Genomic DNA, 15,795 nt, shown 5'->3' on the forward strand with positions numbered 1-15,795 from the left:
ATCCTACATTTCAGTGTTTGTTCTTGTTCTGTTCTGTTAAGGATATTTCCACTCTGCCAACTTAAACTGCTTTAACTGAGAATGCTAGCAATTGTAGTTTTGCAGGAAGGGCAGGAACTTCTATCAGAGAACTCTCAGCGCATCGTGCAACTACAATTCCCATAATTCTTTGAGAAATCATACCAGTAAAATTATGTTTCTGTAGTAGAGACAGGGCCTCAAGAGTTCAGCTGGTAGTCTGTGGAGTATTTAGTGGGGTGTGTGTGTCAGCACAAAGGATTGGCAATGCAGGCAGGCAGGCAACAGTATGATCAGTTGAATAATGCTAATTATAGACTCAAGCTGCTAGATGTCCTTTATCTGAAAACGTTTAGTATAACATATCTGAATACTTAAGAGATGTGTTCGTTTCTGAATAAGTTCGTCAAAGGCCAGGTGGAGGATGGTTACAGGCATGGGAAGGATGCAGAAAGTTAAACCTTTGCTGCCCACGAATCAATAATCCTTTCCATAAATAAAAATAAAATAAAGCAAGAGAGTTGCCCCCAGCTTCCCAGTATAAAAACAGTAGATAGTTACTGTGGCTCAAAAGCTAGTTAATTTTGCAAAATATTGAATATATTACATTCACTAATAATTGCACACTGTAATTTAAGTACTTATATTACAGTAGGCTTGAGTAAAGGGAGAGGCCATACTGGGATGTTATGTTGTAGTTAATATGCCTATTTTCAAGTTAAGTACAGTGGATCCATAATGCAATTTTGTCCTTTCATTATTTTGGCAGACATAATGAAACTGGTTAGTAATGTGAGAAGAACATGACTCATTAGCTTTAATATGAATGTTTACTAAGTCTGTGGAACAAATGTCTTCTATTCATCCCCCACTTTCCATTCAAGCTGCAGACATCAGTATTTTGAAGTCCTTATTCATGTTTCCTAGTTTACTAAGTGACTCTGTTGGTATATATACAATATAGAGAGCAAATTAAAATTTAGCAGGCTTAGTGGAGGTGAAAAGAATGAGAGGAAAGCCCCTTTACTTAAGCACTGTATTGCAAAAGGAGATACTGACAGGCATGCCTTTCTGATAAAAAATGACCTTATTCCTGTTTTGGGGTGCATGGTTTAATTACTGTTAAGGAGGAAGCTGAAGTGCCAGTATATTTTACACTTCCTATAGTGACTCTTGTTTTTCCTTGACCATGTCCACATTAAGAAAGTTAAAGATCTGCATCCAAAGGTGATCAGTGACTATACTATTTATATTTAAGACACATTTGGTGTAAGATTTATTTATGCTCACTGTGTGGGGCACATTTATTTATTTAAACATTTATATGCTGCCTTTCACTGTAAAACAACAAGGAGTTTACAAGATAAAAGCAACAAAACAAACAGACATTAAAACAGAAATACCACTGATATTCTAATAGAGCTGTTATAAGAAGCTGCTTCTCAGAAATGACCTCACAAATAGATATATCTTCAGGAACTGGTAGAATACCACTGCTGCAGATGCCCACCATGTTTCTAAGGAGAGGTTATTCCACAGCATGGGGGCCACTGCAGAGAAACACTTTCTCAGGTCACCACCATATGCATTTCCAGTGGGCACAGTGAAATTGGAAGGGCATCCTCCTACGATCTCTGTGAACAGACTGAAATGTACGGAAGGAAGGAGGCACTCTGTCAGAGTTCCCGGTCCTAAACATTTCAGGGCCTTACAAGTCAGTGACAAAACCTTACATTTGGTTCAGTAGTGAAATGGCAGCCAGGCAGTGCCATTCCTTTAGCACAGATGCAATGTGTGCCTTGAAGGGTGCTCCACTAAGTATGCCAGCTGCCATGTTTTGCACTAGCTGCTGATTCCATACCAACTGTAAGGGCAGTTTCATATAGAGCACATTGCAATAATTCAATCCTGAGGCTACTATTAGTGCATGGATGACTCTGTCCAGGAATGAGCATAGCTGGTACACGAGCCAAAAGTGGTAACCAGCACTCTGGACCACCTGAGCCTCCAGTGACAAAGGTCAAGCAGTACCCCAAGCTATAAAACATCTTCTTCAGGGATGTACAACTCTAGCCAGGCCCAGATCCTGAATCCATGAACCACTCACCGGCAGAGCCTCTGTCTTGTTAGGATTCCACTCCAGCTTTTATTGGCCCTCATTCAGCCCACCACCACATCCGAGAACTGGTTCAGGACCTGCACTGTGACACCTGACTCAAATAAACAGAGAAACAGGGCTAGGTGTCATCAGAATTCCAGGATTCTAAACATAAATATGTAACTAGCAAGGTAGATTTCAAGTGTCGTGTCTGCAGGCTTTATTGGTCTCTATTTCTCCACAGAAATTTCATTTTGTTTTTTAATGGGTATTATAGCATGTGATAATTGCGTCTCAATATCGCATTCAAGTTCTGAGTTCATTTCTTCCATGCAAAAATCAGGCAGTTAGACCATTGGTCATCAGTGTTTCTCAGCTTTTTCTCTAATCTCCTAAGGCCACTTTTATAGTTCATTTACCTATAAGATCTTTGAGAGTGAGCCAGTACTCATGTCATACTGTCAGGTGATCACACAAACAGATAAACAAATCCTACTCACCTTTGCAATGCTTTTTGGTATGTGTTATTTCCAAAAGATTATAGTTTTGCAACATCACTAAGTGCTGAAATAAATGCCACTCTAGAGGAGGGTGGGGGATCCCTTGCCTTTACATTGACTGCTTCCCAGTAATAACAATGTATGGCACTTTTGTCTCAAACTGTTTTTCCTGTGTGAATGCATAAACTTGTTTAAATGGTTTGACATGTGCTCTTTTCCTTTCAGGTTATTGGAGTTATTAGCAAAGACATTATCCCCAAAGGAACACGCTTTGGCCCCCTGGTTGGTGAAATCTATACCAACGGCACAGTTCCTAAAGATGCAAACAGAAAATATTTTTGGCGGGTAAGTAGGAAAAACTAATGGTTATGCGTAAATAGTTCGTTAAATTAGCACCACTGAAAAGAAACCACACCTCAGTGTTGACACCTGCTCAAGTTGTGATGGTTGAGGTGGCAATATGTTAACAGAAATACAGGTGTACTGAGTGAACATATGCTGAGTGAAATACAACTGAGTGAATTGAGAATGATAGAAAGCATCTTTTTTAATTGTCCTACAATGCATCATTGTTAGATCAGATTTTTTAAAAGGCTGCTGATTCACAATCCTATACACTGCCAGTTGTTTTTTTTAATCATCTATCCCTTAATTTCACTATGAACCTTACCCTAGGATGTTTCTCAAACTAATTAGTAATATTTCTCAATCTCGTACTGTGTGATGAATTACTTTTTGAAGTACTGAACTATTGTAATAAGCTATTTGTCTTCCATTGCGCAAGTTAGTAGGGCCACTTCCTAAAATGCTGCCAAGCCTGTTGTCTCAAGATGCCCCTATTTAATAGTTGTGATAAAGGGAAATGGCATTTCCTGACTGGAGTACTGGGCTTGGACACTCACTGACCAGAGAGCAAGGCCCTGTCTCTTAATCCAGGAGAAGGCAATGTGGTGCCCTTCAGATATTCTTGGACTCCCATCTTCCACAAGCTGCAGCCAGCATGGCCAATGATGGGAGCTGTAGTCCAACAATATCTGGAGACATAATGTAGGCTACACCTGCCTTCATCTAACTTACATCACAGGATTGTTGTAAGATTAAAAATTCAGAAGTTGTTGGACAACTCCCATCATCCATGACCACTGGCCATGCCAGGAGTGATGGGAGTTAGAATGGATACACATCCCTGGGCTAAAATATCAGATATGTGCCTCTGTAATGCCTTAGGCAAGATGTCACTTCTTAGCGCAATAAATATTATAAAAAGTTAGCTTTTTAAAAAACAACAACACACACATCATTCTTTTTTTAAAAAGGCTGCAGAAAGAAAATTACCAAAGACACAAGTGTATAATGTCAAAGCTGTCAGATTTCTTCCATTCTAGAGGCTTACTAAAGTATACTAACTTCAATCCACTTTACCCAACCCAATCCTTCGACAAAAGGGCTGCATTCCAAGTACAAATAAGTTTTAATTTAGGATTCAGGGTGGAGGATATTTGCATAGCTTAAACCTTTGTGTGGTGGCAGCAGGCAACTGTCCTGCCCGCATCTGAGTGTTTGCCACGTATCAGATCATTCCAACACCATGTCATTCTGAAAGCTGGTCGTTTAAACATTATTTCCATGTTTTCCTTTGTACATCTGAACGATATAATAGAAACAAGTGTGACTTGATTCTCTGTTCTCCTTAACTATTAGTATTTTTTTCAATAAAATAAACTTTAAGGAATCTCCTGCACTGGGAGATTCCAGTTGGCATCTCTCATCAAGTTTTTTCAGTGCTCACATCAGGAGAACTAAAGAAGGGTGCAGGGCTGGCCCTACCATTAGACAGAGTAAGGCAGCTGCCTTAGGCAGCAATTGCTAAGGGGCAGAGAGCAGCAGTGAGGTGTTGAAGGGTAGACTTTTGTATGTCATGCATCAGTACATGGAATGGGGTAGGGTGCCATTTTTTACTTCATCTCAGGCAGGAAAATATCTTGGCCTCACCCTGGAAGCATGCATGCTTCCAGACTAGTCATTAGCACATTTAAGTAATTAAACAAATCTTACAAGAGGATTCTGACTATGTAACAGGATGTTATTCCAGACTTTCATTGAGGGAGCTAACATCATGCTTGTGTTATGTGCCTTCTGAAAAGTCTTGGTATTTACTTTTGTTTATTCTTTTGCTTCACACACTCTCCAAGTAGAAAAAGTTCTTTCCTAAGGGCCTGAAAACAGTCTTGCACATGCAAAGGAAATTGTGGAAGATAATTTCCCACATGTCATATAAAAGACATCCTGATTTGGCTGGCAGGAACAGGAACATCTGTTGTATGTAAGCATAAATGTTCCATTCAAAATATACCCTCTAAAAAGAGAAGGCATGAATATGCTGTGCAAACTCCTGGGTGATGTCATTTCTCGTAATTGCTACAGTATGACTCAGCACATTTTTAATCTTCCATACGATACACGGAAATCTGGTGAGGTGGCAAAATAAAGTTTTATGAGGCCATTCGATCTTACTGCAGTGAGATGTGTGTGTTTTGAAGAAAGCAATACAGTAAATTCTACTAGCTCTGGAAAGATGACTGGAAGTCACTCGGTCTAACTTCGGAAAGTAGTTTCTATCTGTAATAGAAGTGTACATCAATGGAACTCAGTTCCTGGAAGCTTGCAAATCGGAGCTAACAAACTCCTCTTGAGTGCATAATTCTTCAGGCTTTGTTCCATCTTTCTCATAACAAAAACACCGCAAAATCTCTCAAGCTTCTTTGATGAAGCCACATGTATTTCCTCAGCCTCAAATGACAGGAAGTAAGAAAGTGATTCTGGTGTTTACTGCCTGTGTTAAAAGGCCAGCTTTTGTTGCTGCTTTTTTTTTAATGACTCCTCAGTCGATTCTTACATCAAACAGCATTCAGAAGAAACTGAACGTGCATGTCAAAAAGCACAAGGAAATGGTGCAGCATTGCATTCAGACATGGGAAAGCCAAACTGAAATTCTATCTCAGCCATTACACTAATCTATGACACTAACTTACTTCATGGGGATTTTATTTTTAAGTAAAATGAAACAAGGATGCGTATTGCCACTGGCCCAGAGCGCTTTTGAACAAGGCAGGAAAGAGGGGGGAAATAAATATTTCCTTTTTGAACATGATGACTTGTGAAACTTTAAAAACAACAACCTCACAGCCTTATAGTTACCAGTTAACTAGAGTTAACTGTGCCATAGTTTCAGTGGTAAACTGAAAGCAAGGCTACACTACAGTCTACAGGTGCAGGTTTGTCAGGAGTTTTCTATATTCACTTTCATATTCTCAGATGCACACTGGAAAACAAGGATATATCGAATCACTACATTATTTGTTCTTCTTTCGCATGCTGTAGAGTTATATTTTCTCAAACATACCAGCTGTGAGAGGAAAGTATTTCTCTTACTGTCACAATCTGGCCCGCTTCCAGATCTCCAGTTAGTTATACGAAATACAGTTCACTTTACCCCACCAGTCCTTTAACAAAAGGGCTACATTCCAAATATGAACAAGTGTCACTTGTCACTTTGGGGTGGTTGATATTTGCGTAGCTTAAAGCTTTGGGTGGTAGTGGTAGGAAACGGCAAGTAAAGAGGCCATAAGGGGGGGGGGCGGGAAGACAAGGGCAAGGAATTGGTTGTGACATAACCATGTTAATCAGTCTTTACAAAAGTGACTCACCACATTATTGCAAGCACACAGTCAGACCTTAAGTCAATAATACCACCCACTTGTTGACCAGCAGTCCAAGAGTCTTAAAGCAGAGGCACTAAATACTGGAACTTTTAAGTAGTATGCTTTCATTTGAATGCTAAGCATCAAAATACACATGACATCAGAAAAAAAGGTTACAAAGCACATTCCATTTGGATGATCTCCTACATTCTATAAAGGGTACTTACCATCCACTAGTATATTTCATTGCCTTAAAGGGGAGGGGTTCTTTTTCATTTATACCTTACATTTCTATCTTCCATTCTCCGCAGATATATTCTGGTGGTGAGCTTCTCCACTTCATTGATGGATTTAATGAGGAAAAGAGCAATTGGATGCGTTATGTAAACCCAGCACATTCTGTTCAGGAGCAGAACCTGGCTGCTTGTCAGAATGGAATGGATGTCTACTTTTATACTATCAAACCCATACCACCTGGCCAGGAATTGCTCGTGTGGTACTGCCGGGACTTTGCAGAAAGGTTGCACTATCCTTCCACTGGAGACCTGGTGATGAATATTAGTAAGTAGATTGCAGCAGACTTGCATGCAAATAATGTCTTTTGCCAATGTGGGTGTGGGTGTGGGTGGGTGTCTAACAATATGGTCCATATTACATGAGTCAAAATAGATTTGCAGTAGTAGCAGCTGATTTTGTGACCTTGCAAGGATGTCGTTCTTCCAATGCCTACTCTTAGTATTTAGCTATGTGCCGATGAGGCGGCTCAGGCTAGATGTACTCTCAAGTGGCTATTACATCTGCTAGAAATAGCAGGCAATTTCCCCCCAATATCTTCAAAGGAAGAATCTAGAGCTGCTAAGAAAACCTCCACTTCAGGACTCATGGTTTTAAATGAATGTTACCTACTTGGAGTAGTTATGCAAGGTAGTGAACAATCTTAGTGATAAGTGCAAACATCCTTGTAGATTGACTGCTAAGAAAAACATCTTAATCATAAAATTAGCAACAGAACAAGCTGTGTAGAGGAGGCTGAAAAATATCCTTTATTGGAAGCTTTTGAGAAAAGGCTGGACTAGTGCTTTAGATAATGCTAGTGCTTTAGACTTGGGTGTGCGTAACATCATAAGATTTTCACCTAATTTGGTCATTACTTCCAAGTAAATTACAACCTTTTCGAATCTATTTGATATTATAGCATTGCTAGGTTGGAGAAAATGGGGAAGGTTGATTGGCGGTTTCAATTTTTTTGTTTTGTTTTATGACTTCTTATGGTACCTCAGTTTTTCACTGCTACTACTGTTGTTGTTCCTCCCATACAGTTTTCATTTTTTTATATTATTATATTGCTACCTCCTCTCCATCTGTTTCTTATCCTTGAGAAAAGAAATCCTACATCCATAAAAAAATGAGCTATATGAAGTGAATTTTGATTATTTTGTGTATATTTTAAAGCATGTATACAGAACTATTGTTGAAGCAATTCCCTTAATCGTAGCTGCATTATACCTGCAGAATGGGCAAAACTACACACAAAATTTATCATGAAATTTGCTATTATTTAGGGCCTTGACACGAAAGGATAGTAGCTTCCCCCCCCCCACTGCAAATTGAAGGCTGCAAACTGGGGGCCCCTACCTGGATCAGGACCACAGGGATGACACCCTCCTGGTAGCCAGAGTAGGTCACCCAGCACACTCATGGTGGTTCTGGATCATAGCCAAACACTTCAGCAGAATTTGTTGTGAACGTAATTTGTTTCTAAATGGGTCATGAATGAAGTAATATAATGATAAACATCATCTCCATTCTTAGCTTGTCTGGAAATTCTTTTACCTCAGAACTTCTAGGTTCTCATTCATCTCACAAAACAGATGCCTTATTTAGAACAAAAATGTGAATAAGCATTATTAAAATCCACTACTCAAAATGTTCAGCTGCATTTACTCAAGAAATTACTCTGCACGCCCACAGCTATTTTTCAAGGTCTCAAGGGAAAGAATTAGAATTAAATCTCTCAGGCAACTATTAGGAGGTCCACAAAAGAAAGTTTCTTTAAACTAGATCTGGGCAGAAAATGATTCACTGTACATTTGCCATTTATGTTGTTTCATTGAGCACTAAGTGGCTATACTGGTAAAAATGCTCCTCAGATTGGGTGTAACATGTGATGAAGATGTGCTAACCTTACAGTTGATCTCTATGTATTAAGACAAGGAACAGCATTTATTTGGCATAGAGTGAAAACTTGTAGAAACCATGGCTTAAATTTAGTTTATGAAGTCTGTGGGGTGGGGGAGGCAGGTGCTTTGTGTAGGTGAGGATGTAGGCTTAATAGGGATTTTTGCACATGTGACACTGAACATACAGCATATTGTGAAGGGACCACAAAAGACTCACTTCAGTACTTCACTGCATGTAGCGTGAACATACTGGACCAGTAGGTGAACCAGCAGAAACGTGCTCTGGTTCCTGTAACCTATCTAGGGGTGTTGTTTTTCTCTCTGATATTTATCTTGGTTAAAAAAAACAAAAAACCCACCACCGCCACAAATGACAATTTTAACTTCTTGCCTTTCGGGCAAGACTTTGTCAGAAGGCTGATAGGAGCACGGCAGACTGTCTGTCTAATAGCTCCACATCTATCACTCCATTCTTCTGCTATGCATGTGGGCATACACACATCACTTTTCATCTGTTCCTCTGATATGTTCCTCTGGATTTTTTTCTAAGTTGCTGGCTTAATGAAGAGTTAGCTGATCAAAAGCAAAAAAAAAGGGGAGGGAAAAAACTTATTTTTCAAATGCCCCTAGGAAAATGTGGAAATCTAGAGCAAGTGTTGTGTAGTGATTAGAGCACAGGTCGGCAACCTCTGGCCCATGGGCCGGATGCGGCCCACGAAGGCCATTTTACCAGCCCATGAGCAGCCCACTCGGCAAGCCCCCCGTGCATGGCGTGGGGACTTGCCAAGCGCTACCAGAAATCGCATCTGCGCACAAGCAGATACTGGAAATCGCATCTGCGCATGTCCAGACGACAAAAATCGCTTCTGCGCAGGCGCAATTTTTGGCATCTGGACATGCGCAGAAGCGATTTCCGGCATTGTGCTGCGCATGTCCAGCCCACGGATGCTCTCCATGGGCTTGATCCTGCCCATGACCAGATAACCTTGCCGACGCCTGGGTTAGAGTATGGGAGATCAGGGAAGATCAAATCCGCACACAGCCTTGAAGTTCATTAGGTGAACTTGGGCCAGTCACTTACTGGCCCACAGGGTTGTTGCAAGAATTACTAGGTATGAAGCCTAACTCAAAATGTTAGATTTTGGACAAGATTAAGATTCACAGTAACAACTGAATCAAGAAGTTATATGCTATCACTTTTGGGTTATATATCACACTACATGTGTTAATTAGTAACAGTGACAGTATATTTGTCATTGGTAAATGAATCATGACTGTTTCTTGAGAATGGTATTTTGGCTCACTGCAAGTTTTAATGCAGTTAGCAATGTTGAAGCAATTATCACCAATCTGCTACTGTTAAAGGTGTGGCTACTTAATATTTGTTTAAGCTCTGATTATCACTGATTGTAATTTTTGCATCTTATTACCATTCCGTTTCCACCTTACAATTTTCTCTTTAATGTATACCTGCCTAGTATGATTTCATTTCCTGCATCTGAGGAAGTGGGTATGAGTCCACAGAAGTTCATGCCATAATAAATTTACAAAATTATTAGCTAAATCAACAAAGTCTTTAAGGAGCTACAATAGCCTTTTTTGCTTTTAGTAGCACCTCTGTGTGTCTCATCCATAGTTCTGTTATTCATGCATGATTGCAAGGCACTCAGTCACCTTTTAAAGTGATGAGTGTTGAAACTTGTTTGTTTTCGTTAGAAGCAGTCGAGGGAGCTGGAACAGCCAAATCCTTTTGCCTTAGAAAGGTATATAGCAAGTTGCCTTGTTATCTACAAAGTATGCATCAGGTGCTACTGTGTTTTCTGTAATCAGTTTAATCCAATAATATACAAGAAAGGTGAGACCAGAACAAATATAGCAGAAATTAACTGACTGGATCATGATAATCACCCAGGATTTAATAAGTACAGTAGCTTCTGAATTTATTTCTGTTGAGTTTAATGTGGTGCTAGTCCTTCCACCAATGCAAATACCTAGGAGTGACTATTTATATGTGTGTTTTAAGGCAGAGGCTAATGACCAATGTCTGTAAATTGTCTTTATTGGCCTTAAAAATTCATTGCCTTGTTTTTCTATTTCAGCACAAAGCCATGTTAATCCAAAGCAGCCAGCTAATGACAAAGATGAACTTTATCTAAAAACTGTTCCCAGAAGAGAGCACAGTGTGAAGGAAATCCTGAAAACAGATTCCAGTAATCCCAAAGGAAAGGACCTATTTTATAGCCACATTTATCCACATACTCAAGAAAAAGACTTGGATGGCTTGAGAAAAAATTGTAGCCCTGAAAAGCCTTTCTATCCTCGTATTGTCTACCCAATCCGACCGCCCATCCCTGAAGATTACCTGAAGGCTTATAGGATTGAGAGGCCAAGTTACATTGCCCACTCACCTATCCAGTCTTCTACCACACCGAGCCCCTCAGCAAGAAGTAGTCCAGACCAAAGTTTGAAAAGCTCAAGTCCTCACAGCAGCCCAGTTACAGTCTCACCCCTAGCTTCTATGACTCAAGAGCACAGAGAACCTTATCCTTACTTGAATGGACTCTACAACTCAGAAGGATTAGGGGCATATTCTGGGTATGCACCTTCAAGCCATCTCCCACAAGCCTTTCCCTACCACAAATTTTTGTTACCACCATATGGCATGAGCATCAACAATTTCAACCTCTTTCCAAGGATGTATCCTTTCTACAGCAGCCTACTCAGTGGAGGAAGCATCCCCAATCATGTGCTGAACTCACCTCCAGGACTTCCAAGTTCCTTGCCATCTGATGGAAGCCGACAGCTGCTGCAACCTGACCATCCAAGGGACTTCCTCATCCCTGCACATAACAGTGCCTTCTCTATCACAGGGGCAGCTGCCAGCATGAAAGACAAGCCATGTAGCCCAACTAGTGGATCACCCACAGCAGGCACAGCAGCTACTTCAGAACACATAATGCAACCTAAACCTACCTCAGCAGTGTTGGCTGCCACCAGCAGTGAAGAAGCCATGAATCTTATCAAGAGCAAGCGAAACATGACTGGTTACAAAACCCTTCCATACCCATTGAAGAAACAGAATGGGAAAATAAAGTATGAATGCAATGTCTGTTCCAAAACCTTTGGTCAGCTCTCTAATTTGAAGGTAGGCCTTTGAAGGAAAATATCATTTCTAGACCTAATGGATAAACAAAAAACAAAAAAACCCCAAACCAATCTGGTTACTGTCTCTCTGGAAAGTCTTTCTTAATCACCTGTTTCTTCTAGGCTTTAATCACCTATGTTGGTTTTAGTATAGTATCTTGGCATTGAGGTAATAACTTTTCCCTTCATATCATAGTTAAGCTTCTGCTTTTAAAAAACATTGTGTATTTTCCAGAAATGGGTCAAATTTTATTACTACGAAGATTCTACAAATTATATAAATTACTGCATCTAAACAAAGCAATACTTGGTGACCCTCTTATCTCAACTTGTTTGTTCTTTGAGGTTTAATTACCTTTTGACATTTTCAAATGATAATTCCCTGCAACAATTGAGCAAGTTGATTTTAGCATGTAGTGGACATAATCTTTTCATTCTCATTCATTGTGGGGCTTTTGTTCTGATAACTGCTAAGTGAGAGCATCCATGGAATAGCCAAATTTGTGTTCTCCGTTTGATCATCAATATGTGCAAAATGGCCCTAGAAACTTGGAGAACAGTTCCACTGCTGCATTATTATTATTTTTTTAAAAACATACTTTTTAGGGAGCCTTTCTAAGCCTATCTAAGTTAACTGTATATTGTGTATATTTGTGCAAAAGTAATTAAAGCAACAGTGTCTGGTATTTTAGATACTCAATAAGTAGATTAGGATATTTAACACACTATCTTGGAACCTATTAGGAAAGTATAATAAATGTTCTGTTTCTTAAAAGGTTCACCTTCGAGTACACAGCGGAGAAAGACCATTCAAATGTACTACTTGCAATAAAGGATTCACTCAGCTGGCTCACCTCCAAAAGCACTATCTGGTACACACAGGAGAAAAGCCCCATGAATGTCAGGTATGTCACAATTAGTATATAATGAGATCATGACTTGGGTGCAAAGTAACATTGAGGCAGACTTGAGCACACAACTGGAACACACAACTGTTGCCAGGGCCGTCTCGTCATAGGGGCTGGGTGGCGCGGTGCACCAGGGCGCCAGGCCCCCCAGGGGCGCCCCCGCGAGCCCGCCGGCATACCAGGCGCCCCCTCCCCAACCCGCCCCCATGGGCGGGCAGGCGAGCTGCAAGGCGGCTGCCCACCGGAGCCCCAGCTGGAGCGCTGGGAAGGGTGCGCAAAGCCCCGCGCCGCTCCAGCACCACGCCCCTCATCCCCCGCTCGCCCACCTCCCTCCCGCGCTGGCCACCCCTCGGAGAGGCGGCCCACCGGCGGCGCCGAGGGATCGTCGCACCAGGGCGGCCGATCCCCTTAAGACGGCCCTGACTGTTGCTGTCAGTTATGGCAGTGTTTTTCAACCTTTTTTGGGCAAAGGCACACTTGTTTCATGAAAAAAATCACGAGGCACACCACCATTAGAAAATGTTAAAAAATTTAACTCTGTGCCTATATCGACTATATATAAAGTAATTCTCTTGAATTTTTCAATTTTTCCCACGGCACACCAGGCAACATCTCGCGGCACACTAGTGTGCCGCGGAACAGTGGTTGAAAAACACTGAGTTATGGTTTCTTAAATGGAGATAAATGAGAAAGTAAAAAACTGGATGACACTTTTTCGGAATTACTTATGCTTTTTTATGAAATGCATTTTCAAAGAGCAAACTACCACCTTTCTTCTAAGGTTCTCATTATCTCCTCCCTGATCAGGTCTGCCATAAGCGATTCAGCAGCACGAGCAACCTGAAGACCCACCTGCGGCTACATTCTGGAGAGAAGCCTTACCAGTGCAAGCTTTGCACTGCTAAATTTACCCAGTTTGTGCACTTGAAACTGCACAAACGGCTCCACACCAGAGAGCGCCCACACAAGTGTATCCATTGCCACAAGAGCTATATCCACCTTTGCAGCCTCAAGGTCCACCTGAAAGGCAACTGCCCTGTTGTCCCTGAACCCACCCTTTCGACAGAGGACCTCAACCGGATCAATGAAGAGATTGAGAAATTTGACATTAGTGACAGTGCAGACAGGCTGGACGATGTTGAGGACAACATTGACATGGCATCTATAGTAGAAAAAGAAATACTTGCTGTGCTTAAAAGAGAGATGGAAGGAGCTACTCTTAAAGCATCGCTACAGAGGAACCTGGGAAATGGGCTGGTTTCCTCAGGATGTAACCTTTATGAATCATCAGATATGTCAATTGTGAAGTTGCCTCAAGGTCATCCACTACCTCGAGTACCTATAAAGGTCAAGCAAGAAGCAGTTGAACCAATGGACCCTTAAATGCTGTGGGGTGTGCGTGTGCGAGAGAGAAGTGAGTGTGTGTACACATGTGCATACTTCCATGTGCATTTGTATGTTTGGCAAAGTGGTTTGTGTGGTGTTTTTTTTAATTTATGACTTGGCAAGTCAGGGTGCCTGTAGCAATTGCTTGTATATAGTGTCAATGCTGCAAAGCAATCTTGGCTTACAGTAGTTTATCTTACTCCATTTGAAAGAAGGAACTCCAAAGTTGTATTCTCAGGGCATGAAAAGAGGAAAGGACTGTGTATTTCCTCTCCTACTTCCAAAAAAGACAATCTTTTATCCATAATCATTTTCCAGTAATAATTTATTATGCAATTTACCATTAACAAAGCAATAGATAGAAAATATTCACAATGATAGGAAGTTTCATTGTAAGGTTGAATATAAGTGTTCATATATATATATATATATTGTCTTGTGGCCATTCTTTGTATAATTTCTTCCTGTGCGTCTGTTTAGCAAATAAAAACCAGCAACCTAAGATGGATGGGGAAGCAAAGGGGGGAATGTTACATTCCTGATTTAGAAATTAAGTTTTTGTTTTGCCAAAGTACTAGAGATCCCTCCAGTTAGAACAGTGCTGTGTAATTGAACAAAGTGGGCAAAAGTGTGAAATTACCCCAAAATGTATGCAGCAGCCAAGAGGAAAACATCATACTGGTATAGGGATATTTTCTGTCTACAGTACCTCAATGTCTAAGATGAATAGGAAAGTAAAATCATCTGCCAGTAAAAATTCATCAAATAGGTTTTCTAAACAAAGATGTTATATACCTTGACATTGAGAGCAATAGTATTACAAAATTACTTATATTCTTCTTCTCAAAAACTGTTTGTATACATATGCAAGGAATAATATCCCAAAGATGCTGTCTGAAAGGAGAGTATTGCTGAGATTTTTGCCAGTGAAGTACTAGGGGGGGAATCTGATTCCTAGGCTCCCCAGGAAAGATGTGCCAGATCTCCCCCGACTCCATTCCCTCTATCTACTTTCCTTGGGTAGAAGTTGCTAACAAAGTCCTTTCTTGGCATACTTTATTGGTTCGCCACCCTTTCCCTATATGACTCAAGATTTCGCTCAGTATTTGTATTAGTACGTTTTGTGGTTAATTTAATTAAAGATAAAAAGGGCATTGCAAAGTTGCTGAACAACAGTTACCTCATTGAGTGTGTCCAGTGGTGCAGAAGATGTTGTTTTATCTAATGCTTTGCTACTTTAGAGAACAAACCAAAATGTGCAGAGGAGAAGATAGAAGGCACATTCTTTTCTTTTTTGTAAATCTTTTTTGTTTTGCTAAGCCCAAAGATACCATGTCGGCATACAAGGTGTAGCAAAGAATACATGTATATTTATAGATATTTATGCCAATATACCATGTATGTGTGTGCATGCGTATATTTTATACCACTTAAGTTTGTGAGACAAACCTTATAATGAAATCTTACTTGCATAGCTTGCTTCACCTTCCAAAGGTATGACTTAACAGCTTCCAGCCCATGCTACTGTGCTAAGGAATTCATCAGTAATTTAATCCCAAGAGCCTAGGGGTTGTTGATCAGAAGGTCGGCGGTTCAAATCCCCGCGACGGGGTGAGCTCCCGTTGCTCGGTCCCAGCTCCTGCCCACCTAGCAGTTCGAAAGCACGTCAAAGTGCAAGTAGATAAATAGGTACCGCTCCAGCGGAAAGGTAAACGGCGTTTCCGTGCGCTGCCCTGGTTCACCAGAAGCGGCTTAGTCATGCTGGCCACATGACCCGGAAGCTGTACACCGGCTCCCTTGGCCAGTAAAGCGAGATGAGCACCGCAACCCCAAAGTCAGCCACGGCTGGACCTAATGGTC

At 40.8% G+C, this 15,795-nt stretch overlaps 1 protein-coding gene across 5 annotated transcripts in view; it reads left to right on the forward strand.

Annotated features, from left to right (window-relative positions):
- The window catches only part of PRDM1 (PR/SET domain 1), an 87,794-nt gene extending 73,484 nt beyond the window's left edge, over positions 1 to 14,310 (forward strand). For all 5 annotated transcript variants that reach the window (XM_033143516.1, XM_033143521.1, XM_033143520.1 and 2 more), the window contains 5 exons: positions 2,842 to 2,961; positions 6,629 to 6,878; positions 10,597 to 11,642; positions 12,418 to 12,546; positions 13,357 to 14,310. In XM_033143516.1, the coding sequence (XP_032999407.1) occupies positions 2,842 to 2,961; positions 6,629 to 6,878; positions 10,597 to 11,642; positions 12,418 to 12,546; positions 13,357 to 13,932 (2,121 nt within the window). In that variant the 3' untranslated portion in view covers positions 13,933 to 14,310. The remainder of the gene's footprint in view (positions 1 to 2,841; positions 2,962 to 6,628; positions 6,879 to 10,596; positions 11,643 to 12,417; positions 12,547 to 13,356) is intronic.
- The last annotated feature ends 1,485 nt before the right edge of the window (positions 14,311 to 15,795 follow it).

Source organism: Lacerta agilis, chromosome 3 (assembly GCF_009819535.1).
Source record: "Lacerta agilis isolate rLacAgi1 chromosome 3, rLacAgi1.pri, whole genome shotgun sequence".
Lineage (NCBI taxonomy): Eukaryota > Metazoa > Chordata > Lepidosauria > Squamata > Lacertidae > Lacerta > Lacerta agilis.